At 47.2% G+C, this 28,000-nt stretch overlaps 2 protein-coding genes across 9 annotated transcripts in view; both read right to left on the bottom strand.

Annotated features, from left to right (window-relative positions):
• Nucleotides 1–682: 682 nt before the first annotated feature.
• On the bottom strand, nt 683–13,500 carry PPIB (peptidylprolyl isomerase B). The gene is made up of 5 exons (XM_053272788.1): nt 13,294–13,500; nt 9,536–9,649; nt 6,511–6,604; nt 2,938–3,122; nt 683–1,082 (listed from the first exon to the last, which is right to left on the bottom strand). The coding sequence occupies exons 1-5, from the start codon at nt 13,468–13,470 to the stop codon at nt 960–962; spliced, it is 693 nt and encodes a 230-aa protein (XP_053128763.1). The 5' UTR covers nt 13,471–13,500; the 3' UTR covers nt 683–959.
• A 2,479-nt stretch (nt 13,501–15,979) lies between these two features.
• The window catches only part of CSNK1G1 (casein kinase 1 gamma 1), a 57,968-nt gene continuing 45,947 nt past the window's right edge, over nt 15,980–28,000 (bottom strand). For 3 of the 8 annotated variants that reach the window (XM_053272124.1, XM_053272130.1, XM_053272125.1), the window contains one exon: nt 15,980–21,535. In XM_053272124.1, the coding sequence (XP_053128099.1) occupies nt 21,481–21,535 (55 nt within the window). In that variant the 3' untranslated portion in view covers nt 15,980–21,480. The other 5 variants (XM_053272126.1, XM_053272128.1, XM_053272131.1 and 2 more) reach the window with 3 other exon arrangements.

The raw sequence follows: 28,000 nt of genomic DNA, 5'->3' as shown, positions 1-28,000 counted from the left end.
CATCCCTGGCAGCATCTCCAGGAGGGTTGGGGAAGGCTCCTGCTTGGAACCTTGGAGAGCGGCTGCCAGTCAGTAGAGCAGGCCTGCTCAACTTAGGTGCCCCCCACCCAGCTGTTTTTGAACTACATCTCCCATAATTCCCAGCCACAGTGGCCAATAGCCAGAGATTATGGGAATAGTAAGCCAACAGCTGCAGAAGGCTGAAGTTGAGCAGCCCTGGTGTAAATGCTGAGCTAGATGGACCGATGATCTGACTCGGTACAAGGCAGCCGCTTGGAGTTAGCATTGTCTGCTGCCTTCAGTGTCTATTATTGCCCTGTTAATGGTGGCAGCTCCCAGGCAAAGCAGGGTCGGAGAGGAGAGCTGGTCTGGTAGTAGTTGGCATGACTTGTCCCCTAAGCAGGGTCTGCCCTGGTTGCATATGAAAGGGAGACTAGAAGTGTGAGCACTGTAAGATCTTCCCCTCAAGAGATGGAGCCTCTCTGGGGAGAGCAGAAAGTTCCAAGTCCCCTCCCTGGCAGCTTCTCCAAGATAGGGCTGAGAGAGATTCCTGCCTGAACCTTTGGAGAAGCCGCTGCCAGTCTGTGAAGACAATACTGAGCTAGCTCGACCAAGGGTCTGACTCAGTATGTGGCAGCTTCCTATGTTCCTATGACTGTAAGGAAGCCAAGCCAGACAGCACTACAAAAACACAATGGTTGCATTTATTGGTCCATGTGCTTTCTTACAAAAAAAAAAAAAAAGCACCCTCCCCTCTGTAGCTACTCAGGGCCGTGATGCCCACAGGGGCCAATGGAATGAGTTGCTGTTATAGGAACGGAGCCCCCAGCCGGAAGATTCAGGTGGGCAGGCGGTGGTGGCAGCAGGCGGTGAGGATGATGTGACGAGGCCTCTGCCACACGGGGGGCCTCCAGCCCTTTGCAGCCGGACTCGGGGCCTGGTTCTCCAGCAGCCACCTGTTACTCTTTGGCAATGGCAAACGGCTTCTCCACCTCGATAGTGCCGCAGTCGGCAATGGTGACGTCTTTCAGAGGCTTGTCCCGGCTGTCCGTCTTGGTGTTCTCCACCTTCCGCACCACGTCCTGGAAAGAGAGGTGTCACGGGAATCAGCAGAGCCCTCTCCACCAGTGAGCGTCACTACTTTTCAAGCAGGAGCCGCTCTGGCAAAAGACTTCCCATGCAAGAGCCATTTCCCATGGTGCTGACCCGTGCACAGTGCTGTGCTTTTCGCCGGGCCGGGAGGGCCCTTTCAGAGAAACTGCGCCCTCTGGAGAGCGCTCGGAGGAAGCACCGGGGAGGCGACACTTTCCAGCACTCATCTTTCCAGGGCTCAGTTTCTCTTAAAGCACCAGTTCCCAGATGTTGCTGGACTACAACTCCCACCGACTCTAGCTGCAACAAATTGCAGCTAGAGATGATGGACGCTGTAGTCAGCAACAGCTGGAGGCCCCGAGGCTGGGAACCATGGCTCCAAATGTTGATGAACTCCAAGTCCTATCATCCCCTGCCACAATAAATGGAGGATGATGGGAGTTGGGAGTTCAACATCTGGAGCACCTGAGCTAAATGGACCCAGAATCTGAGTCTCTTTAGAAGGCAGCTTCCGATGTAACTGATGTATTGCATGCAAAAAGTCTCAGTTTCAATCCTTGGTCTCTCCATGCAGGGCTAGGAATATCCCTTTCTGAAACCCTGGAAAGGTGCTACCAGTCAGAGTAGACAATTCTGATCTAGATGGAACAAGGGACTGACTCATCATATGGCAGTTTCCTGTAACTGATTAGTGAAACCCTGCTAACTGAGCAAAGCGGCACCTTTTTAAAAAGTGGCGATTCCCTTACACTTAGAAGGGGGAGAGCAACTGGCCCTATCCAACCCCAGCACAGCATCCCTCCAGTAGCTGTTGCTGGGTTCTGCAATTCTAAGCCCTTTGGGGACAAGGGAACATCTTATATATGTATTATTTATTTTCCTATGTAAACCGCTTTGAGAGCTTTGGATGAAGAGCGACAGATAAATCTTTGCAGTCGTAGTACTAGAGCCTTTAACAAAAGGTTGCATCACCCCAACTCCAATGCCCACTCCCTCCAGGAAAGCTTAGAGCAGGCTTGCATAACTCTGGCCTCCCAGTTGCTTTTGGACTAAAATTCAAATAGAAGGATGTGCACGGAACCATTCAGTGCTCCATTCTAGGAGCGCTGAACTGGTTCAGTGTACCGGCATCCGAGCCAGTTCAGAGGGAGGGGACCCCCTCCCCTGCCCTTTATGGGGCAGGGGAGGCACTGCCTACCTGCCAGCCCCCACTCCGCCGCTTCCATTCCCCACCCCCGCCAGCACTCTTGTAAAAAGCACTCGGCGCCTAGGACTGCGTTGACACAGAAGTGGCCGCTGCACGTGCACATGGCCCACACCTGTCTACCACTTCCGTGGCGACGCTGACCAGGGCACCGGGAGGGATGCTTCAGTCTCGTGTGTCCGCTTTTTACGAGCACGGGGGGGGAGCAGCGGGGTGGAGGCTGGCAGTGCCTCCCCCACCTCTTAAAAGGAACCCCCCCCAACCCTCCTGGGACCCATCTCCCTACTTGCATAATTCCCAGCCACAGCAGCCAATAGTCAGGGATTATGGGAGTTGTAGTTCAACATCTGCAGGAGAGCTGAGGATGTGCAGCCCTGCATTAGCGCTGCAAGCCGGCCAGTTTCCCCACCGTTAACGTTCTGCGGCTTCTGGTGGGGTGGGTCGGTTGTTGAGCACACTCGGTCCTCAAGAGTCTATTCTGGGAGGTTCCTTCTGCCCTTGTGCAAAAGCCACTACTTTGTTTTGGGTGCTCCCAAAGTAAGCACTCGGCCCCTTGGAATTTGCTGTTAAGCTGCAGCGAGAGAGCCCACAAAACAAGTTAGCGATGCTGAGCACAAGAAATCCCAAGGCTGCAGGCTCACCATGCCTTCCAGGACTTTGCCAAACACGACATGCTTGCCGTCCAGCCACGAGGTCTTGACAGTGGTGATGAAGAACTGAGAACCATTCGTGTCCTTGCCGGCATTGGCCATGCTGACCCAGCCAGGCCCGTAGTGCTTCAGCTTGAAGTTCTCGTCGGGGAAATGGTTGCCGTAGATACTTTTACCTGGCAACAAAAGGAGGGGAGAGATTTTATCAGTAACGGAATCCAGCACTTGGCCACTTTCCCCAAGGACCGTAGCCATAAGCAAATTTTCCAAGTTGACATTATATAAGCCCACTGGCAAGAGAATGCTTCCTATTTTAAGGCTGCATTTTTACCCTTAACCCTCACCTGGAGTCATTTTTTACACACGAGCAGAACTTCCTACTCCCTAGGATCATAGGAAGCTGCCATATACCAAGTCAGACCCTTGGTCCATCTAGCTCAGTATTGTCTACACAGACTGGCAGCGGCTTCTCCAAGGTTGCAGGCAGGAATCTCTCTCAGCCCTATCTTGGAGATGCTGCCAGGGAAGGAACTTGGAGCCTAGATGCTCTTCTCAGAGCAACTCCATCCCTTGAGGGGAATATCTTACAGTGCTCACACTTCTAGTCTCCCTTTCGTATGCAACCAGGGCAGATCCTGCTTAGCTTAAGGGGACAGGTCATGCCTGCTACTACAAGACCAGCTACTACAAGACCAGTGGTTACATTGGAAACCCTCCCCGCAACTTTTGCAGGCCACAGAACCTACAATAATTTAACATTTCACTCCAGGGGAGTGCAGCAGTGACCCCCCTCGCCCGCCGCCCACATCCCAAACATGGTGCCTTGTGTGACTGCACAACTCACTGAGAATGTGAGCGTTATTTAGCAAATAAAAATGAACATTTCAAACCGCACAATAATGAGGACCCACACTTCCAACAGCTCCATTCCTGAGCTGAGAGGACATGTCGTGACTGACCCAAAGACAATCTGGGAGCTGGTCAAGCACATTCTACAGATCAGCCACCCAAAATTGCCACTTGGGGGGCGGGGGGAAGCTTGGTTTCTTGTCAGCTGATCTGGGCACAAACTTCCTGGGTACACATAATACCAACATCTTCTGTCCATCCAGCCAAACAAAGATGGCGGTGCTTCCCTTTGTGAATGTGGTTGCATCTCTGGGGATATGTCTGGCTTCTTGTATTTCATAGCACCTACACGCAAGTCAACCCCTTGCTCAGGAGAGCCTCTGTCAGCTATAAACTGCGGAGGGGAGGGGGGACATTATCCCTTGCCACAACTCTCTGAAAGCAGGTTGAGATGAACACTGCCCTGCATGTGAGAGAATATCAGGTCTGTGGTACAAATGCACTTGCCCTGATGTCACTGGTGGATGTGCTAATGCACTCTTGGCACAACCTGTAATTGTGTGGGAGGTATGCTCATGTGACTCACCCCTCTGCCCACACTTCAGGAAGCAGCCCCAAGAGTCCCATGGCTGTACACATTGCTGCACAACTTGCAGGCCTACTTGTCTTTGTTGCAGTCCTCCAGCTTGCTACTCGAGGTCAACATCTCCTGTCAGTGGGTTGGATGTTTTTGCATCACAGCACCACCCTAATTTCAAACTGTACTTCCTTGGCTTGCTTGGAATGTGTTGCCAGAAGGGACAGCATCTCGGAAACCTAACCGATGCTCATCGGCGGCTGGCCAGACCCAGGAATGGAGCTGTGCTGCAGCTTCTGCACAAACAAGGTCCTGATACCTGTAATGGTTGCCAGCCTGGCAATCACACTTCTCTTCGTGTGACTTTGTCATGGAACCTTAAATTACTTGTCATGTCCTCAAATTATCTCTGCTGCATCATAGCAAGCTGCCTCTAAATACCAGTTTCAGGGGTGCAAGAGAGGGCATGCTCTCAGCACTTGCCTGTGGGCTTCTGAGGGGCATCTGGTGGGCCACTGTGTGAAACAGGATGCTAGACTGTATGGGTTTGGGGCCTGATCCAGCAGGGCTGATCTTATGGCCCAGAAGTAGGGAGGCCCCAAATGTACTGCCCACAGCCCCTGCAGCGCTTCCTGATAGGCATGAAACACACCAGCCAGGACCAGCAGGCCAAGATACACTTTCAGTTCTGTTAGGTCAAGGTACTTCCATCAGAACACAGGAAGCTGCTGCCTACTGAGTCAGACTGTAGGTCCATCTAGAGCAGCATAGTCTACTCTGACTGGCAGTGGCTCTCCAGGGTTCCAGGTAGTATTTGGATTCCTCCTTCAGGGTTCACGGCGGTGCACACTCTCTCTCTCTCTCTCACTCAAGATTGCAGGGGAAGGAGTTGCTTCCCTCACCGCCTCCTCCTGCTGGACTAAACTTCTCTTGGTCTGGCCTCTCACCAAAGGACGCAGACCCCACCTCAGCACTGTGCAGTGGGCAAGTAATAGGCTGTTTGGAGAACACCTTTTGCCATGTCTGCTTATCATGTAACCCGTTATCTGGGTACCTTCACTGGCAGGGGAGTGAGGTTCAGCAGACGGTTCACTGCCACACACCCCACCTCAACATCTTCTTGCTCTCTCCATCTGGAATCAAGCTCTCCCACACACTGAAGCCGACATGCTGTGGTTGCTGCTGTGGTGATCTTTGTGGCTTTGTTCTGCAGGCTAAAATCCCTGCTTCTGCTAAGTTCAGATTCAGAAGCTTCGGAATGCTTGACTGGTTCCCAACACGAGGTCTGACACTGTGGGAAGGGCTGGTTTTGTCTTCCCAAAACCCAGGAGCAAAAAACGATACAGTACCTCAGACTAGTTCTGGGACACTACTGTCATCTGGGGGACACAAAACTGAAGTTTCCAAAGAGAAATGGTGTTCTCCCCCATCCCAGATGGCTTAAAATGGGAATGGGATAGAAACAACCCCAACACAGAAAGCCCATTCATTTTGGGGTAGTTTTCTACCCTCTGTAAACGGAGCTAGATGGACCAATGGCCTGACTCGGCATATGGCAGCTTCCTATGTTCCTTTTCTGCTTAGGACAAACCTGGCTCCCTAGATATTGCTGGACTACAACTCCCATCATCCCCAGCTAGTGACCCAAAAGGATGATGGAAGTTGTAGTCCCGCAACATCAGGGGAACCACATTTGAGAGCCCCTAACTTAAACAGAAGGGGCTTCTAGCACTAAGGGCAGCCTCTACCAAAACACCAAAGACTGCATCACTGGCAGAAAGGAATGCCAGCGTGGTGTAGTGGTTAGAGTGCTGGACTAGGACCGGGGAGACCCGAGTTCAAATCCCCATTCAGCCATGATACTAGCTGGGTGACTCTGGGCCAGTCATTTCTCTCTCAGCCTAACCTACTTCACAGGGTTGTTGTGAGGAGAAACTTATGTATATAGTACACCACTCTGGGCTCCTTGGAGGAACAGCGGGATATAAATGTTATAAATGTGATAGACAGATACAGCTCCACTGCCAAGACCTATTTCCACTGTGCAGAATGTCTTTGTCTAGCTCCAAGACTCTTGGCAAGTAGAAACAAACCAGAACAGTCCATGCCCTAGCCCTGGGTGCCGTCTGGCATCTTACCTCCTGTTCCATCCCCCCGGGTGAAGTCTCCTCCCTGAATCATGAAGTCCTTGATCACACGGTGGAATTTGCTCCCCTTGTACCCAAACCCTTTCTGAAAATGAAAGAGGTGAAAAGTGAGGTTCACAGGACCACACAGACTCACAGAACTCACCCCCACTCGCCTCTCCATCGTTTGCAAGGCTGGGGTTCGTCCTCCTCCGACCAACCTGTCAGCAACGAGCTTCAAAAGGATCGAATCTAACCCCTCTCCACTGTAGGGCAAATGGATGGAAGAGAGGAGAGGAGATGCAAGCTTGCCAGAAGAGATGCGGAGATGAGACATTTTGCTTCTGCAGTGCAGGCACAGCAGCCACAGCTGCTGCTTTGCATGCAGAAGGCCCCAGAGTCAATAGGAACACAGGAAGCTGCCATAAACCAAGTCAGACCATAGGTCTGTCTAGCTCAATGTTGTCTACACAGACTAGCAGCAACTTCTCCAAGGTTTCAGGCAGGAATCTCTCTCAGCTACATCTTGGAGATGCCAGGGAGGGAACGTGGAACCTAGATGCTCTTCCCAGAGCGGCTCCATCCCCTAAGGAGAGTATCTTCCAGTGCTCACACTTCTAATCTCCCATTCAAATGCAACCAGGGCAGACCCTGCTTAGCTAAGGGGACAAGTCATGCTTGCTACCACAAGACCAGCTCTCCTCTTCTGGCATCCCATGAGATCATGTAGGGAAGCTCTCTGTGCATCCTGCCTTCTGAAGCACAATTTTAGGTGATGCGTGGGCAAGCATTCTCCCCTGGCTCTCTGGAACTCCTTGCCCCTTGCTCTTCGGCTTGCTGCCTCCCTGTTTAATTTTAAAATAAAGCTGAAGACTCTGCCATGGGATATGGTGATGGCCACATTAGTAGTCGTTGATAGACCTGTTCTCTATGAATTTGTTCAGGCCCCTTTTTAAAAGGAGCTTGAACAAATTTATGGAGGACAGGTCTATCAATGGTTACTAGTCTGGTGGCTATAGCCCACCTCCAGCCTCAGATGCAAGCTGCCTCTCAATACCAGCTGCAGGGGAGCAACAGCAGGAGAGAAGGCCTGCCCTCACTCTCTGCTTGTGGACTTCTTGGAGGCATCTGGTGGGCCACTGTGTGAAACAGGATGCTGGACTAGACCGGCTTCCTTGGGCCTGATCCAGCAGGCCTGTTCTTATATAAGACTTTTTAATTTCAGCAGGCCTTGACCCTGTTTTAATGATTGCTTCATTGTGAATTTTCTGTCATTTTAAACCTAGTCATTGACTAGGCTTTTTAATGAATCTTGTAAGCCACCATGAACGCATTTATGTTTAAATATTTAAAATAAAATATTAAATTAAATTAAATTAAATTAATAAAGTTAGAATATTTTAATTTTAAATAAGCCCTCCAGATAGAGCAAGTCAAGACCACTGTCCAGTACCCTGGAAAGCTGCCACCAGTGAGTCTACACAGTAGTAAGCTAACTAGACAACTGGCCTGACTCAGTATACGGCAGCTTCGATTGCTCAGACAAGGCCTTGGCAATTGTCTATTTTCTCACCAGCCCCATGAGAATCCTGGTGCTTTCGCTTCCAGCAGGCTGGCAACTTACAAGGAAGTAACCCAAAAGGGATCATGAACTTTCTAGTGGGAACCAGCAGGAGCTGGATCCAGTGATCGCTTATGATTACCATGACACAAGCATCACAGCACCCTTGACAGCGGAGAAGGGGGTGAGAATTCTCTCTATGGTGCCTGCACGTCTGTAGACCTGGCTTGTATCCTTTCTGGCGGGCAGTCAAGTTTCAAAGACAAAGCCAGCACTGCGATGGGCAAGATTAATATAGAGGATTTCAGCTTTTCTTGGTGCACAGCAGGAAAACACCCTCTTCTCCAGCACATTTCCACAGTTTTGGGGACAGGGTCATTAACTCAGTGGTAGAGGATCTTCTTTGCCTTCAGAAAGTCCAAGGTCTAATCCCTGGCCTCTCCAGGCAGGGCTGGGAAAGACTCCTGCCTGAAACCTTGGAGAGCTTCTGTCAGTCAGTGTAGACCAGGCCTGCTGATCAGGACTTAGCTGTTTTTGGACTAAAGGTAAAGTGTGCCATCAAGCCGATTTCGACTCCTGGCACCCACAGAGCCCTGTGGTTTTCTTTGGTAGAATACAGGAGGGGTTTACCATTGCCTCCTCCTGCATAGTATGAGATGATGCCTTTCAGCATCTTCCTGAAAGAAGATATAGGTCTAGGAAACATACCAGCAGGGAATCAAACCGGCAACCTTCTGCTTGTTAGTCAAGCATTTCCCCGCTGCGCCACTTAAGGTGGACTACAACTCCCATAATCCTCAGTCACAGTGGCCAATAGCCAAGGATTATGGGGGTTGTAGGCCAGAATCTGCAGGAGGGCCGAAGTTGAGCAGTCCTGGTGTAGACCAGGAGTTCCCAACTGGCGGTACTTCAGATGCTGCTGAACTACAACTCCCATCATCCCCAGCCACAATAAGTTGTCATAGGGGTTCATGGGAGTTGTGGCTCAGCAACATCTGGAGTACCACAGGCTGGGAATCCCTGGGGTAGACCATACTGAGCTAGATGGACCAATGGTCTGACTCAAGATAAGGCAGCTCCCTATGAGCCACACAACTGGCTGAACCCAGCTTCCAAAGCATCTACAGATCAGGAGTTCCCAGCCCTGGGACCCCAGATGTTGCAGGGCCACAGTGGTCCTTGTGTACTGTGGCTGGGGATGATGGGGGTTGTAGTACAATAACAGTTGGAGGGCTGAAGTGGTGCGGCGCTGCTGAACGTCCACACAACGTGCTGTCTTGCAGAATTCAGAGAATACTCACTGGAGGCAACGCCTGGCATCCACCCACTCCGGGAGAACCAGCCTGGTCAGGGTTTTTCCTCCAGTGTCAGCAGCAGCAGCAAAAGGCTGTTCCGGCTGTTCTCACCAGCTCCCTTTCCCAACCCTCACAAGCAAGCAGAACTACCCAGCATTTCCGGCCGAGCACATTAACTCACCTCTCCCGTGGCCAAAGCAACGAAGTTATCAACGGTCTTTGGAACAGTCTTGCCAAAGAGGCCAATCACGACTCTCCCCATGTCCTCATCCCCGATCCGCAGGTCAAAATACACCTGGAGAGCAAAACAGAGGCTGCATCATTAGAGCGGCTGCTTGCGTTCAGGACAGAGCCCGTTTCCGGGTCGGCACCCAGCCTGGCAGCGAGCCGAGTGTCCCAGAGTCCAATCCGTCAGGCCAGGGGAAGGTTAGACAGCAGTGAGACTTGCACACAAGCAGCAACCGCAGCTTACCATCTCCAGTGAACGCTGCAGGCCACCCTGTTTGAGGGCGAGTCAACACCTGCTGACTGAGCACAGAGGCACCTCTCAAAAGTGGTGGTGCTTTTCTATTTAGAAAAGGGCGAGCAACTGGCCCTGTCCAGCCCCAGCACAACATCCCTCCAGTGGTAGCTGCTGGCGGAAGCAGCTGAGCAAAGAGGCATCTTTTCAAGTGGCGATTCTCTTCTATTTAGCAAGGGGAGAGCATCTGGCCCTATCCAGCCCAGCACAGCATCCCTCCCGTGGCTGATAGCAAGTTTCTTTTTAAATCGTGAGCCCTTTGGGGACAGGGGACCATCTTATTTATGTATTCCTTATTTTTCTATGTAAACCGCTTTGAGAACTTTGGTTGAAGAAGAGCGGTATATAAATATCCGTCATCGTAGTAGCCGGGGGGGGGGACGGACGGACCAAAGGAGGCACCGCGGATTGCTTCTCTCTCTCCCACCCCACCCGAGAGCCAGGCTGCCTGCTGGCCATTCAACAGGTAGAGCTGTGCAGTTAACCTTGAAGCTCTACCTGAGAAACGGCCAACCCACAGGCAGCGCAGCTCTCTGGCAGGGCGGGAGAGAGAAGCTTCCCGAACTGCCAGGAACCAGGGAACAGAATAAAAGAGAATAGCAGGCCAACACTAGCAACCAGTAACAGCTTGTCCTAATGAGCCTGGAGGATGCTCCAGGCTCATTAGGACAAGCTGCTACTGGTTGCTGGCGTCGACCTTTTATTCCCTTTTTTAGACTGCAAGCCCTTTTGGGACAGGGAACCATCTAAGTTATTTATTCTGCTATGCAAACCACTTTGGACTTTTTTTTTTAATTGAAAAGCAGTATATCAATACTGTAGTAGCATTCTGAAGGCTCCGGGCAAAGCTGTTTCACAGCTGTAGGAAAATGACAAACCCGTTCCTGGTTTGAGGGCTCATAATCTAAAGATGCAAGGTAGATACTGGAGGGGATGGAGCTGTAGAGCCAGCATAGCGTAGTGCTTAGAGTGTTGAACCAGGATGGGGAAGATCCGAGTTCGAATCCCCTTTCAACCATGAAACTCACCGGGTGACTCTGGGCCTGTCGTGTATCTCTCAACCTAGCCTACCTCACAGGATTGTTGTGAGGATAAAAATAACCATGTAACCTCTGAGCTCCTTGGAGGAAGAGCAGTATAGAAGAGTAATAAACAAACAAACAAAATAGAAGAGCTATTTTGCAGATTCAACCCTTGGCATCTCCAGATAGACTCCTGCCAGAAACCTTGGAGAGCTTCTGCCAATCAGCGTAGACAATACAAAGCTAGATGGACAATGGCCTGACATGGTATAAGGCAGTTTCTTATGTTCCAAAACTGGAGAGCCATTGCCAGCTGGATTATTTATTTTATTTTAATTTTTACATTTATATCCCGCTTTTCCTCCGAAGAGCTCAGAGCGGTGTACATGGTTACATTTATCCTCACAACCACCCTGTGAGGTAGGTTAGGCTGAGAGATATGTGACTGGCCCAGAGTTACCCAGTGAGTTCCATGGTTGAATGGGGATGCGAACTCGGGTCTTCCCGGTCCTAGCCCAACACTCTAACCACTATGCTATGTAATACTCCCATCTCCCAGTCTGAGGGAGCAAAGGCTTGCAGGCAGAGATGACCCTACTGTATACATCTCCAGGTTCCATCCCTGGCATCTCCAACCTGGAGGCGTTCCAGCAGCAACAACAGTGTCTTGTGGCCCCCTTAAAGACTAACAGACTGTTGGTGGCACAAGTCCAAATCTGTTATTCTCTGAAGTGCCACAAATATCCCTCTGGAAGTGGTCGATCCTGAGCTAGAGGAGTTCAGAGCCTGACACAGCAGAAGGCAACATCAGGTGTTCCTCTGCATAGGGAGAGCCCAAGAGAATGACTGGAGAAGTTCTATTTTCTGGTCTCTGTTTTCACCTTTGGATGATGCCCTGTTAATATGATTTTCCAAGTTGCCATTCCTCAGGATTCAGTGATCTCAATCTCTCTCTCGCAGCCTTCAGAAGTGAACGGCAGACCCGCACTCTGAGACTTCTTTCTAAACAACCATGCTTAAGGAATGTCTCTCTTCTCTCGTGTGCATGCATGTAGGCGTGCACATGAACACTAAGGCACAAGACAGTGCACAAGCTGGAGCTACTGAGGTGTATATTGGCCTGATGTCGGCTTGGGTCCAGGCTATTTGAGAGAGCGCCTCCTTTGTCATGAACCTTCCCGCCTTTTATGATCTTCTGGAGAGGTCCAGATACGGTTGCCACCAGCTCGTCTGGTGGAGACTCAGGACTGGGCTTTCTTTGTGGCTGCCCCAGGGCTTTGGAATATGCTCGCTAATGAAATAAGAGCATCTCCTTCTCTGTTTTCAGGAGGACCTCAAGACTTTCCTGTTCTCACAAGCTTTTAATTAGAACGTTAATAATTTGTTTTATATTGTTTTTATCATGTTTTATGTATTTTAACCTATGCTTTTAATATTAAAATTTGTACACTGCCTAGAGATTTACATATCAGTTGGTATAAAATATGATAGATCAATAGATAAACAGATAGATAGATAGATAGATAGAGGACTTATTTGCAAGGCAATTATGTTCCTTCTAACATATTTTTAACCAAAAGAGCAAACACTCTCCTGGCTTTAATTATCAAGTGAAAAGCTTATTGGTCTCTAGAGTCTAGAGGTTCAACTCCCACTTTAGGTCCTGGGTGCAAAGAGCACTGGCAGCCACCACTGCCAATCAGTAGAGAGGACACTGAGCTAAATAGGCCAACAATCTGACTCTATGTATGGCAGCTTCCTCGCCTGGTCCCAGGTTCAATCCTAGCATCCCCAGATATGTAGGGAGAAGGCACTTGAGCCAGATGAACATATGTTCTCATTCAGTATAGGGCTGTTGCATATTGCTGCCAGTCTGTGAAGACAATACTGAGCTAGAGAGACTCTGTATATGGCAGCTTCCTATGTTCCATAGATGGGCCAGAGGACCCATTTTGCTTGCACAAGTTCTCAAGTCCCAGGTATGAGTGGAAAGCACCTCTACCTGAGACATAGCCAAGCCATATCAAGGCCACTGCCTGAGTTATGACAGGCAATACTGAGCTGAATTTTTCGAGGCAACTTTGTATGCGGCAGAATTTTTGGGAGAAGCTGCCGCTCAGTGGTGGAGCACCTCCTTTGCATGCAAAAGGTCCAACAGATCGGACTCCAGGCACCCAAACCCCTTTCTCAAACTCTGGAAAGCTGCTGCCAGCCAGTGTCGACAATACTGAGCGAGCTGGACCAGAGGTCGGTCTCAGTAGGTAGCGTTCTATGCTGTATATAACGTAGAACATTGCAAAGGATAGGGATGCAGGCTGCCGCATGCAAAGGGCGGGGTGCAGCGGGATGGGTTGGGGTCAGGGGTCCCTGGTCTGAGGCCGGCCTGCCCCTCCTCACCTTAACCGTGACCTTGGGGCCCTTCTTACGCTCCTCGCCGTGGGCAGCGGGGAAAAGGAGCAGCAGGAGAGACCCGCCCAGCCCCAACAGGGCCGCAGCCGCCAGCAGCTTCATCTTCTTGCGCTCACAGCCCCAGCAACGCCAGCCCGGCCACAGTGCCCGCCGCGCCGCCAGCATCCGCCCCCTTCCTCTCCCCTAGCGCCGCGCGCGCGCGCCCTCTCTCTCCCTCCGCCCCCCACCCCCTTTTCCGTCAACAGTGGTACAGCCCTGAGCCAGGCGGAGCGAATTCCTCAGCGGCACGGGCTGGCACGTTCCATCTCGAGAGGGGAGGGCGGCTCGAGCGAGACGGCAGCTCCCGCGACAAAGGAATGCCACGTTTCCAAGCCTTATATTGGACAGCCCCCTCAGCCAATCAGGGGCGGGCACGGAGGGCGGCGGCGGGGCGCCGATTGGGCCAAGTGGCAACAAGAGAGAGGGAGACGGGGCGGTCTATGGAGCAAGACTACATTACCCAGCGAGCAGCGCGGGGGCGTAGTCGTGGGGTGGCCTCCGTAATACTAGCGGTCTTTAAGGGGTCGAAGACCCCTTTTAAAAAACTGTCACGTATTCAGCTGTAAACATGCGGTGTGTGCACTGTGCAGTGTTGTGTGCAGACATTCAGATATAAACCACCCTACAAGATGTGTATGTTTATGTAGCCCTGCAGGCAGGCGGGGGTTCCCAACCTGTGGTATTTTCTAGTGATGGACTACAATTCCCATTATCCCTAACGTGGCTGGAGATGATGGGAGTCGTAGTTAATCTGGAGTGCCACAGGTTGGGAACCCCTACCTGCAGGGACAGGCAATGTGTGGCCCTCCAGATGTTGCTGAACTACAACTCCCATCACCCCCAGCCACAAGTTAGTACACCCCAGGGATGATGGGAGTTATAGTCCATCAACATCTGGAGGGCCACACATTGCCTGTCCCTGCAGGCAGGGGTTCCCAACCTGTGGTACTCCAGATTAACTACGACTCCCATCATCCCCAGCTACATTAGGGATAATGGGAATTGGTGGCTATTCAGGGATGGGCCTTTTCTGTTGCCGCCCGAGATTCTGGAATGTGCTCCCTGCTGAAATAAAAGCCTCCCCATCTCTAAAAAGTATCTAAGGGTATTTTTTCACCCAAGATTTTTAACTAGACTTGTGGTGTTAAATTGTTTTAAAGTTTTCATTTGTTTTATGCTATTGTAAGCCACCCAGAAACAGAAATTTGGGGTGGTGTACAAATATAATAGATCCATGACAGAATCATGTTCAATTTTCAGTTTCCTGTTCAATCCAGTAATGCACATTAAGCAGACGTTTTAAGTGAGCTGGCTAGTATAAGCCAAGTGTCTTATGGAGAGTTTTGCATGGTATGGAAATTCACTTTATTTGTACATCATTCAATCTCACCTGCAGTTCTCTTGCCTATGCCGTTTGGACACATCCTTCAGGAAGGCTTCAGGGTTATTCACCATCCTGAACAGTTTGGAACGAACCATGAAGTTAGCTATCTTTCTGCCCACATCGTCTACACTGCAAAGATCGTGGCATTTCACATCCTGGTACTGAAGCGATGGCAGACACTGTCCACAACACTCTGTAAGCTGAGTGTAGATTATTCATCTATATGGAAGTGGGGCTTCGGTGTAGAAACTATGGCAAGGATGAAGTGGTCCATGCATTGCACATCTCATCTTTTTCTTTAAAGCAGGGGTAGCCAGCCTTAGGTCCCTAAACAGTAGTAGCTGGTCTTAATGAGTCAGGCAGCAACTCAGGTTGCTTTCTCCTGCCCCTCTGGAGAACCACACTGCCTGGTGCTGGCCATTCATCAGGTAGAGCTGCAGGGTTAACCTCCACCTGGTAAATGGCCAGCTTGCAGGCAGCACTCCTAGGACAAGCTGCTACCGTCCCTAGATGTTCAACTACAATCATAGGAACATAGGAAGCTGCCATATACGGAGACAGACCATTGGTCCATCTAGCTCAGTATTGTCTTCACAGACTGGCAGCGGCTTCTCCAAGGTTGCAGGCAGGAATCTCTCTCAGCCCTATCTTGGAGATGCTGCCAGGGAGGGAACTTGGAACCTAGATGCTCTTCCCAGAGCAGCTCCATCCCCTGAGGGAAAGATCTTACAGTGCTCACACTCCTAGTCTCCCTTTCATGTGCAACCAGGGTGGACCCTACTTAGCTAAGGGGACAAGTCTTTGACCAGCATAAAGTAGATTTCAGAAGAACAGACTAAGAGTGCAGGATAGCCAAGGACACGATGGATCTACTTCACAGTATTCAAAATCTGTAATGGGAACACACAGAGACTGAATGTTCCGCCATTTGTTCCGCCTGCCCCCCTCAAAATCAATTGCTTAAAGTATCAAACTTTTCCTTATTGGCAAGACAGAAGAGATTAGCATGAAACATGAAAGCTGGGCTTATGAAAGCTGGGCTTACGCTTCCTTTGCAAATGTAAATACAAGCTTTATCCAATTCCGACACCTTTCCCTGCAGACGAGTGACTTGGGCAGTGATAAAACTGCTAGTCAGGTCTGCATGCAAACTTGCCAATGGAACAGCACCCTGTATTCACCTCCACCAGTTTTTAAGATGGATGGGACCTTATGTTAACAAAGTAACAACAAAAAAGGAGTACAAAAATGTGAACAGAGCAAATTTGATATTTTATTGTACACTGAAGGGTGTAAATAGGGGAAAGGGAGTATTTAAGGTACACAACGTTTCTTGCAATGTCCCATTAAAACAGGCACATCAGAAAGATCAGAAGCAGAACCCAATTTCTGGCTACGTGAAATCCAACAGGTGCCAGGGGAGCTGCTTGCATGGTAGAAGTAAGCCCTTATCCTGGTTGAACCATTTCAAACACATGTGAAATTGACATTCATATTAAAAATACTAAGTTTCATGTTCACTGCCAAGTTCCAAAAGCAGTGCCAGGATTATATGAATCAAAACATTGCATTACATGTTTAAAATAAAAGATTAAAAATCAAAAGGCATTTTAACAAGACATGTGCACACAATACTTAAAAAAAGATTCACAGCTGATTTTTTACAGTAACAAGAGTTGCATTCATTATCCCAATCACCCGATTTTTAAAAGCACAAGAGGCCTACATTAAAGAAACAAGACATAATAAATTATACATTGCAAGGTTTCCAAAGGGAACAAGCCACTTAACTGTGATTTCCCTGTCTGGGGAAGATGCAATATTTGGTATGGTCCACATGCCCCAAACTGACCATTCACTCTGCAGGGTCATTGCACGGACAGACTTCATCAGTACCAAGTTGCTTTCTAATGTGAAGATCACCTGTTCCAGGTTTTGCAGGGTGGCATACACCTTGCAGCAGTTACGCATTTTGGAATAGCATTAAAGGGAAAAAATGATAATTTTCCTGAGACAGACTTAAAATAACCAAAATACCTGCTCAGTGTGCAAGTGTGTACCCAGTCATCTCAGAAGCCACACTCTCTGCAGGTGCAGGATTCTAGGGTAACAAGTCAAAATTAAATCCCTGCGAGGTGCTGAAAGACAGGTTGCTACTGTGAGGTGACAAAAAAGAGTGTGTGTGTGCATAAACCAAGTGTCTTCACAACAGGAGTTCATAATAATATATATATTTTTAAAAAGAAACATACAAAAGCATCTGTTGTTCAACCTCAGACTCCAGGCCTGGCTTTATACAGCTGCATACAATGACTGAAGTATTTTTTCAGATGTTAATATAGAGTGTGTGTGTTACAATTTGACTAGATCTTAGGATTCTCCACTTCATTTCCAGTGCATATATTAAAGGGAGTTTTGAGAAATCAGATCCATTCCCATCACTTACACAGGGTTTCTCAATCTTGGGTCCCTAGGTAATGTTGGCCTACAACTCCCATCACCTTCAGCCATATGAGGCCATTGTGGTTTGGGATGATATTTATCAGCCTGCTGTAGGCCAACACCATCTGGAGGCCCAAGTATAAGAAACCCTGACTTACTGGGATATGCATAAACACCACACAGCTTTTAAAAGCAGCCAAGACAAAGTATGCCGAGAATCTTAGGCCCCTTAACTGATAGCCATTCAAACACCAAGCCCTACAAAAAAGGAAGTGCTCTCATTCCTCAATTACTGAGGCTCAAAACAGACTGAAAACTAGCTCCCTAAACCAACATTGGTACTTTCTTTGAGGCCTAGTAAACAACGCAGAAAACCATGTAATTCTATTATTTGTTTGCTGTGAAGCCTTAGCATTATTATTGAGAAAGCATGGATTTTAGCTTCGTACTTGCAGATTTGCAGTTGGCCACTCACATGTCATGTATCACTGGAAGCAACATTGCCTCCAATGTACATACAATTCGGAGGAACACTCACTGTGGCATCCTCACTTTCCCTTCAGCTTCAAATCACCACTCCCAAAACCTCAGGAAATGCAGGCATGTGGACCTCTGTAAAAAGTTCCGCTCCTCAAAGGGAAAATAAGAGTTTATTCCTCCATACCTGCAAGTTATCGTAAACTACAGAGGAGGAAAGATTTGGTTCAAGGCTGCATGGCTTGCATTAGAAGGATGTTGGCCAGGGCACTTCAAAAGAGCAAGAAACCTTGGGTTGGAAACAATATTTTTGGAAGCCATTTAATGATTTTTTAAAAAAATGAGATTAAGGCTGAACATTGGAAGGAGGGCAAGATTTCCATGGGCTTAGGAATTTTGGAACTCTGAGAATGACTCCTGTCTGGCATTACATCAGAGTTATTTGAGAGATTAAGAGAAAGGAGCAACTTCAATCCCTCCCACCCAAAACGAAAGCCAATAGTTGACTAGCAAAGTTATGATCACAGCCATTAGACAGGTCATTTAAAGACCCAAATATTAGGGGTTCTGTAAACAGGGCCCATCTCAGACTTCTGTCTAAGTGCAACTGAATGCTGAAGAAGCACTTAAAGGTCCAGTGTCGAGCTAACAAGGTAGAGCCAACATTGTCATCTCCTATAACAAATGGTATATAGTCTCACAGAGTCAGAAAACATGAGGGGTCAACTAGCAGATGACTCAGACAGGACTCTGGAAGCAAGACAACCCTCTCAGTTCAGCAGGTGATATAGTTTTATTAAGATCTGAGGAAGGACAAAATAGTGGGCAAGGTGGGGGTCACAAAATATCTATTGTCTGAGGAATGAGAAAAGAATAAGATTCCACATGATGTTACATCTTGCGGCTTTGAGTGTAAGTCTCCAAAGCAATGCCAGCTTCTTCTTGCCAAGATGGGCATTCAGTTGGAACAGAGTTGGCTGTAGAATTCTCTTCAAAGCAGCTCACCATAAAATAGTGAAAAATGAAATGAAAGAAAACCATGTTTATAATTGACTCTCCTCTAGAAAAGACATTTCTCAGAGAGAAGCACAACAGACCTGAAAGCGGCTTTATCTCATTGCTAGCCATTTCTCTAGAGTTACAGACCCAGGTCTTATGTCAAGATTCTAAAAGGGGGGTTTTGTGAAAAGGACCAGGTATTCTCTACCTTCATGCAGCTGTTCATTAGCTGGGACGTAAACTCGCTGTAGAGAAGACAGCCTTGGAAATAATCCAAGCTAGAACTGGGTTTTTGTAGTTCTTATCTTGAGCCCATTTAGTAGAGTTTACTCTGAAGTTCTAGAAGTATCCATACAATGATAGTGATGTCTTAAAAGTATTTGCACTCTGAAGAGGCTTGAATAAGAATGCAAAATAGAGTTTGGATATTTATCAGCCTGCTTTAGAGCACATGATTTCCCCTGCCTACGTATTACACATTTTTAATTTGTAAGGAAGACCTCCAGAGCAACAGAGAAGTATATCAAAAACAAAACAGCTTTCAAGTAACCTTACCTAAGCTCTGCACCACAAAGGGTTCCAATGAAACATATTAATATTTTTCCACCAAAAAAGCAGCATTTATAGCAGATTCCCTTTTTCAGACTGTTGCTCTAGGATGGAAAAGAACTAGAATGCTTAGTAGAGTGGAACAGAGTTACACATTGGAATGAAGAGTGTTGGGCATTTGGCAGAACTGGGAAACGTAGAGATGGATTTCATTTTGCAAGTTCCTATCTCTCTTCTTCACAAGAGATCAGACCACAATTTTCTATCACAAGTGTGGGCAGAATGGATAATTTTAATAAGTGTCATCGAAAACATTCAAGTGGTGAGAGTTACTCATTAGGAGAAGTGGGCAATGGAGGAGGAGGAGGAGTTAATCCCCTCCCTTTCTTATCAATGGCTAAAGATAAAGAGTTCCTGCATTCCAAACACAATGAAAAGGCAACTTGCAGAACAGAAACACTGGACACACAAGCCTTCAGGCCTAGTAGCTCGTGGGCAAAGAGCAAGGATACAGGGGAGAGAGAAAAAGCAGCCCAGAACTCAGCAATGGCAGCTTCCTTTATATTAAAAGTGAGATGCTGAAATCTAGGAGGAGAAAAAACTACAGAAACTGAAGGGGAAAAAAGTCACAGGAGCCAAAACAGACACGGCAGAAGAGTTGCTTCTCCTGTCAACAAGTCAGACTGTCCCGCTCATGGCAACAACCTCTGAAAGAACCAGAAGTGTTACAGAGCAAACTCAAACATTACATTGTCATTTAGGAGGAGATGGGACACATTTCAGAAGGTGAGCCCAGAAGCCCCATTACCGGAAGCCCTGTAATGTACATATTTGCAAAGCACTCTGAACTAGTAAGCAGAGCATATGGAGCTCTGCCCTCTCTGGCTCAGTTCTCAATATTCCTCTCAAGCCATTCTCAAAGAAACACTGTGAAATGTTCACAATCTCTGCCTTGGAGTACAAGATGTTGAGTGAATGTGGAGCATCCCAAGTCCATTTCCTGGGGTATGTTTTTAAAAAGCCTCGTCTGGAAGAACTACAGGTTAATGCACACCAACTGCTCTGCTGGTGCCTTCGAGGTCTTACAACCTGTACCAGCGGCTTGAAACCTTTGCAGGGTCTGATGAAAGATATAGTCTAAGGCAGTGGCAATGTCCTCTCCCTGATGAAATAGCTTTGCTCCCTTTAACAGCTATACAAAATGCCTAATTTCCCCCCCCCCATTTCACTTAGGGTAGTCTGTGTTTGCATTTCCCTGACCTATCCAGAGATCAGCCCAGCTGATCTCTCCCTCCTGCCAGCAGAAAGACTTCCCCTTCCGAGCAGATAAGGGTCAGGCACCATGGGGGGAAAAAACACAAGAGGGGTGTTTATTGACAGCTGGAAAAGGGCAGCTGAAAATTCAAGTAAGCTTCAGTGCACAACCAACAGTGGGGTCTTAGGAACTCCAGAGCAGTCCTGGGGAATTCCAAATGTGTCGGACAGACTAAGGAGAGGCTTTGCACCTAAATATAAGCGCTGAACATGTGTGATTTAGGCATCATTCATACCCATGAGCGGGAGGGTAACCAAACACAGTATATGCATACAAAAATGCTAAAAATAATTAAAAAGTGCAACATCAACAGTTCCTTTAGAACAACAAGACACTTCTCTGTAACCATTCTGAGAAAAGAAATGTCATAGAAACCAGTAGATCAAGGCAACTAGAAAAGTAAATTGCAATTCTCTTGCCTTTTGCTTACTACCATGGAATTTGTCAGAGGGCAATTAAGGAGGATCAGGTCCAAGCTGCTGGTGGGGCAGCCTAAACCAAGCCATTTGGACAAAGAGGAGCTGTGCCCCCATGAGAGCATCCTCCCTCTTTTTCTCTCTCTCTCCACCACGTTGATCCCACAGACGATAGAGCCCCTCCTGTTGGCTGAAAAAGCATGTAGGAGAAGCAAGAGAGAGGGAGCAGGAACGATGCACATTCGCCAGGAATGCCCCCTTGACTGAACTGTTGTAGAGAGAGGAAGGTAGCCAGCCAGCCTTCCGACAAGGGCAACCAAGGCCTGGGAGGATGCAATCCTAATTCCAAAAGGAGCCTCAGGCGTGGAGTGAGGAAGGGAGACCATTTAGATAATCCACCTGAGTGTTTATTTTGGAATTTCCCCTCTCCTCTCTCTTTTTGGTTTCAAATGTCCCTTGTTTCTTCTCCTCTCCCCAAGAGAAGCCCCATTCAATAAGACGTGGCAGGAACAGCCGGTAAACAAAGTCCCCCAAAGATCTCAAGGAGACACCTGTCATTTCTGGCGCTGGGAAGAGTTCCTCCTTTTCCTCTTATAGAAGCAGCAGCACCTGGAGCACAAAGAACACAGCAAATCAATACAGAGTACCAGGGCCTCCAGTAAGCCCTCTCCTCCACACAACATAATGGATGGGGCCAGCTTCTTCACGCTCAGGAACACCCAATGCGCATGCTCCCCAAACCACCCTCTCCTGTGACCACTGATGAACTAGGTGACGGGCTCTTTGCAATACTGCCACAACATCGCAGGAGCCCATGCAATTCTAGCCTCAAGCTTCTTTGTCATTTTCCACACTAACTACCTTTACAACTGGAAACATGAACATCGCAATGTCCCTCAGAAGGGCCCACCAAGCAGCATACTGCACCCCAAAGGGCAGCAAGCTACAAGAATGGCAGATCTTTAGCAAAAGCACTTTCACAAACAGATGATGCATTTCCTGCACAAGAACAGAAAGAGGCCTCATTTGGAGTCGGGTTTTGGAGAAGCAGGCTGCAATTCAGGGTGAAGAAGTGGCTAACAGGGTAAAACAGAATAATGGAGAACCTCTTTAAAGAGGCTGTGGAAAGAGATGGACTCACACAGCACAGCTGAGGGGGAAGCACAAGAGAGAGAGAGAGAGAGAGAGAGAGAGAGAGAGAGAGAGAGAGAGAGAGAGAGAGAAATTGTTGTCTCCAAATACATTAAGAGATTAGGAAGAAGTGTGGGAGAAAAGCATAAGAGCAAGAACCTCAAATGTAGGTTCTGACCTGGAGATTACAGAACATTTAGAGTGAAATTCTACCTGAGAAAGGAACCACACTTGCTATAACCACAGGTAAAGAAACATATTTCATAGGGTAGCAAACTTCAAACTAGCAGTTTCATCTAGTACTAATAATGAACTAAAGTTTTAGCCCAAAATCAAGTTCTTTCTCCCCAGCCCCAATCACTTGGTTGGTTCCAAGACATATATTATTATGTAGGCCATCCAAATGTCCCCTTTATTAAACTTCAATTGAAAGAAAACACAAATGTAGGCCACCCGGATGTGCTGGCTCTCCACCAAGTTTGATGACAAATGGAGGGCTTTTGTTTTCCAGTTTACATCCATTCCTAGTATATCCTTGCCGAGTGAAGTCACCTTCTGTCCCTTCTTCTAGCAATAAGAACCATAGGAAACTGACAGTGCAGAGTTAAAATCTAAGCCAGTGAGCACCTAAATCCCAATCTTTCCCAATTCTGATGGGATTTGAATTTGTTCACTTCTAAGCCCTTTTTTACTCTGATGTGTTGCTGCCATTGAGAATACGCTGTATTCCCAGTTTCCAAAATGATGAACATTGAAGGAGGATTTGGCTTTTCCTTCTGACAATGAATGGTTGCTTTTGTTTGACTTTTAAATTCGTATGCGTAAGAGATACTGTTCCTTTCCATCAATACCCTCAGAAAAGGTAAGGTTTATGTAATATGCACATGCTATTAAAAATTAGACTAAAAATCAAATAATGTGGACAGATGGAATATTTAAGCATTTTAATCTGAGATCTCTGTAGTAGCCCTTTACCCCCAACTTGGGACTGATCACCTGGTATATGTGGTCAAAAAAGATAAACCACTCCCCCCACCCCTCTCATGGACTGGATGGTTTGATGGCCTTGTGGGATTTTTCTTCCTCTCCTTGTCACATGTGGCTTGCCTTTTTGTCATAAGGATTTGACATTTGTTCTGCAGAGACAGCCCCCAGCCAGTGCTGCCCCTCACCACCATGGAGAAAAGTAAAGGGTCCCCTTTAGAGCACAATTAAGCAGAACAAGGAACGGTGCTTTGTCATTTGCTCCTTTGCAACCTTGGGACAGGAACAGGGGAAGGTGACCATGAGGGGTTTTACACTGCTGAGATGTGAACCACAAGACAAGAACCCAACCAAAACACACTGCTGGTATTACCACATCTGTATCCTTCCCACACTCTTGTTTTCAAAAACAGAACAGGTTAACATCTGCACTGCAAATTAATGAAGGAGAGTCAGCAAAATTTGAAACATAGGATACTACTAGCATAGTATCTTGGTAGTAGATACTACTTGCATGCTACTTAAATACAGGTTACATTCCCCTCCCATAGGAGGGAGTGGCTTCCACTGGCAAAAGTAAAGGGACTGGAGCAGGAAACATTACTGAGGGGGGTGAATACTACCCAGATACTGTTGACCCCAGCACTGGAGAGTACAGGTCTGGCTACAGCCCTACAAGTTCTATTCCTTGGGATGCAAGGACTCCATGGCCCCACAGGGAATTTATGTTGTCCAGTTTCCACATCCCAGGTCTTGCCAACACACTTCAGAAATTAAAAAGTCTAAAACTTGAGGGACTAAAGGAGGCCTGCTCAACTTAGGCCCCTCAGTTGTTTTTGAACAACTCCCATAATCCCCAACCACAGTGGCCAATAGCCAGGGACTATGGGAATTGTAGGCCAACATCTGCAGGAAGGCTGAAGTTGAGCAGCCCTAGTCTAAAGTCATGCAGGCCAATTAGACAGAAATAATGTATTTTCCATAATGAACTCCGTGTGTAAAAACTTTGGGTATGTATATAATATGGATTGGGACTCTTTGGATGGTTTGGATTGGGAGGGCATAGAGAAAATGTGACCCCGTATACAGATACAACCTCAGAGAAACAACCCACAACAAATAGAAAGGTGACATATCTAGGTTTTGACATGGTGTATTTTAATCAACGATAAAATGAACAACAGAAGTGAAGGAAGCTCTTAATATAGACGATCTGTGAAACCTGCGAGAGGCATGCGTGAAGCTAGGGGTGACTTATGCTGCACAGATGGCCTCCATTTAAAGATGACACAGGGTGGATGGTTGGCAGAACCAGACAAACCAGTCTCTTATGAGAAGCCTGGAGTAGACACTGGGTGGCCTTCACCTAAGAAATGAATTCACTATGAAATGAAGCAGAGACAGAGAGTCACATAGAATGATGGAATACGTAAGGTACTCCTTAATCACCCATTTCCCGTATGCGGTGTTTCCATCTATACCAACACTCTGTGGCAAGAGTAGATACATTAGAGGTGGCTTCTAATGCACCTGACATTTGGCCACTGCAGAGGTCTGCATTTGGCCTGGCATTTGGCCACTGCAAAAGTCGCCACAGGTGACTTTCCCTCCCCATCAATACTTACATGACAAAATGATATTGTGAAAGGGTGCCACACTGCAAGCTTGCTGGTTAACCATGGCCTGAACCCTGCTAACACACAGCTGTTTTACAGGAGTAATCACCATTTTATATGGTGATGCCTTCACATCACCACTTTACCAAAAATATTGGAGTACAGGTTACCCAATTCTGACTTCAAAAATCATCAAGTTGGCACTGCACTGGAGCCAATTCACAACTCCATAAATGCTGCTGAATAAAACTGCTGGGGATTCATCTCAATAGAAGAGACATGGCTTATGACATTCACAGCTTATTCTGACGAGCCAAAAGGTTATGTCACTGGCACTGCATATTACATATACATATACACACATAGTAGGACTTGAATTAATGCTCCAAGTGTGGTCAAAGGCCAGATTCGTAATCCAAAGTCACCGGCATATTCTAAACACACATGGGCATGCACAAAACTAGGCGACTAATTATGCTGAACACTGCATAATCCTCTTCAGAATGTCTCAGTGCAGGGAAAAGCCAATAATAAGTTCAGCACTCCGTAAGGGAGATTTCACAGGTTTAAGGAAGCCGAGACAAGGTGCCTAAGTACTTGACAGAACTTTTGGCCACAGTTCTATACTGCTTTGTTAACATTTAGCTGTATTACTGCAATGGGCTCCCTGTGAAAAAGTGTCTTTAAACTGCAACTAGTTCAGAATATAACAGCCAGGTTAACTGGAACTAGTCAATTCAATCATCTCTCACTTGTCCAGAAGCTCTACAGGACACCTGAATCCTAGTCAAGTCTGAAACCTGGTATCTTAGAAGCCAGGTATATTTTTCAGCTACTTAACAAGAAAACTGGCAATGTTGTCTTTCACAGGGTACCTCAAGGCCTCTTCAAGATACCTAGCACCAGTCATATCTGTATGGAATACAAAACAGTTAAGCTGCTTCCAAATCACCTACAAAGTTAAACGTTTGATACATGTTTCCTAAGATAACTGAAAAGTTACCTTAGGAATAATCAGCCAATCCTTTATGCATGAATTTTAGCTCATAACAGAGGCAGCCACTCAAGTACAGAGAGCCTGCTAGTCTTGTGATAGTGAGCATGAATGGTCTCCTTTGCTAAACAGGGTCTGCCTGTGCTGTCAGCTGCAAGATATTCCCTCTACATATCTATAAAGCTGCAGCAATCCTGGCAAAAAAACCAACCCACTAGTTCTTCTTCCCTTCCTACACTAACCACCTCTGCCTCCTCTCTCTCTAATACCATCACCAACACAAAAGCCATCTGCACAGGCTGCACTTTGGGCAAGCCAGACGCAACTCAGATCAAAGCTCCATGACTTCACTTCCAAATCTGTCATCTCTTCAGAATTGGCATTCTTCTTCACTGAGTGATGCACAACAGTGATCTGCCACTTTGTTCAGCAATGTGAGAATTACAGGCAAAGAACACGTGTAAGACACACAAGATGAGGAAAGAACAGACCAACCAAAACATTAGGTACTCTATGTCCTGGATTACATATCTTGATAGCTCTTCCAACCATTTCATTCCCAGCAGGCAGCACCTCATTAACCTTCCAATTTTAACTCTGAATTTGCATTTCATCTCGATCTGCCTCCTGCAGCTGTGTCCAATGGCCACTAGAAATCAACTGCATTGTCATCACCAACAGCAAAGAAGCCTCTTCACTGCTTCGCCCACTCAGATACAGCAGACGGAACAGCAAAGGGAGAAAAAGCACCAAATGCTCCAGTAGTCCCATTCTGATGATCTAAGGTGTTTAGTCGTGGGTTTCTCTCTCCATATGGCAACTGGCAGCTTTCTCTCCAACACTTCAAGAAGAAAACCCTCCAGATGCACTTCAAGCTTCTCTCCTGCTTTTAGAGGAACATACAGTCAGGGCTCAAGAAATCCACTAGTATACTTGTCCATGACAAATGAAAAGTGATGCCTGATGAGTGAAAAAAAATCCTGACAAGTAACATACCAACATAGCTTGAGGAACCATCTGACGAGTAAAAATTTTGTCTGGCTGGTGTACAGAGCCAATGTTTGATTCCTGCACCGGGTTGTCAAGAAATGCACCTATTTCAGAACGGCATCCCTTTCCCTACAAACACGCTCACTCTTATGAATCTCTAGTTATTCTGAAGACCTCCATATCACATGCAAAAACATGGTTCTCCAGAAAGTATTCATCTAACCACTTGGAACAGCATAATAGCACTCATTGAATTGGCCTTTTTAAAATGTATGCTTTTCTCAGAGTTCAGATAAAAGGTATGAGGGTGGCCATGGAGTGTGTAGAGCAGGCCTTGACAAATTAGGAGCCAGGTAAGAGACACCTGGAAAAATTACCAGACTTAGTGACAGACATTGTACGGTGAGGGGAGTGAAGGGTAAATGGGCCTCCCTCTCTCTCTCTTCACAAGTAACGGAACAGAATCAGGGCTGCCTGGGACAAAAAGAGATGTAATTAAATAACTACCTATGCTAGTTAAGGCACCACAGCTTAATTTCTAGGTGTCATCATGGCTCCCTTTACAACTGCCACAGCCTAGCCGAGAAGCAGCAGCAAAGAACTGAGGCCTGCTGCCAAGTCTCCCCTACCCTTGTTTGCAACCATGTTTCTATAGAGTACTATCCTATTGCCACAGCCGTCTCTCTCCATTTCTGCTGCTCAGACAAGGACTAATACTGAATGTATAAGACAAAAGCTCAAAATACTAGGTGACCTTTGTGCAAAGAGTGTGTTTCAGGGAACAGCTGTTGTACAAAAGGTAGACACTCACAACACAACTATTTGTGATATGGCAATGGGCTGTGAGAGACTACCCTTCCTCCAACTTGTAAGAGCTGTCACCAAATATGGGGCTTCTAGAAGCTTACTCCCTCTGTTCTGTCAACGGCAGCACTGCAAGTTCTGAAGCTGTAACCTTGCAAAACTTGCTTTGATGCAAACAAAGTTAGCAATCCTAACTTTGCCATAGATTGGTAGCCCACAAATTACTCGGCTGGAATTATTCTTGGAGAGAATCCTTCCTCTGCCATGGGAGAGTCCCAAGGATCATTTTCCCTCCAAAAGCAAGCGTATATCACTAAGCAGTTCTGAAGTATTTAGGATTACTGTTGGGGCCCAAGCCTCATGAGAAGGACACAGTGTAAAGTTGTGTGCCCTTTGACAAGCTAAAAGCTTAGAAACCAAATTGCTACTTTCCTCCCCCAAAATTTCAGGAAATCAAAGAAAAATCCTGTGACCTTTCAGTGGGAGGAAGGGAGCCAAGATCTTGATTGGACAGCAGATGAGAGATTCCCAGTTCAAGAGCAAGACTCCCATTTT

The sequence above is a fragment of the Hemicordylus capensis genome, chromosome 10, assembly GCF_027244095.1.
Source record: "Hemicordylus capensis ecotype Gifberg chromosome 10, rHemCap1.1.pri, whole genome shotgun sequence".
NCBI classification, from domain to species: Eukaryota; Metazoa; Chordata; class Lepidosauria; order Squamata; family Cordylidae; genus Hemicordylus; species Hemicordylus capensis.
Note: the sequence above shows the minus strand (reverse complement) of the source record. Positions and strands in the feature narration are given on the sequence as shown.

Excerpts from the sequence above, each read along its gene's own strand:
- PPIB (XM_053272788.1), bottom strand. The coding sequence starts at position 13,470 with ATGCTGGCGGCGCGGCGGGCACTGTGGCCGGGCTGGCGTTGCTGGGGC. Across the intron at positions 9,650-13,293 it reads GCCCCAAGGTCACGGTTAAG|GTGTATTTTGACCTGCGGAT; the intron begins GTGAGGAGGGGC and ends TTTGCTCTCCAG. Across the intron at positions 6,605-9,535 it reads TTGCTTTGGCCACGGGAGAG|AAAGGGTTTGGGTACAAGGG; the intron begins GTGAGTTAATGT and ends TTTCATTTTCAG.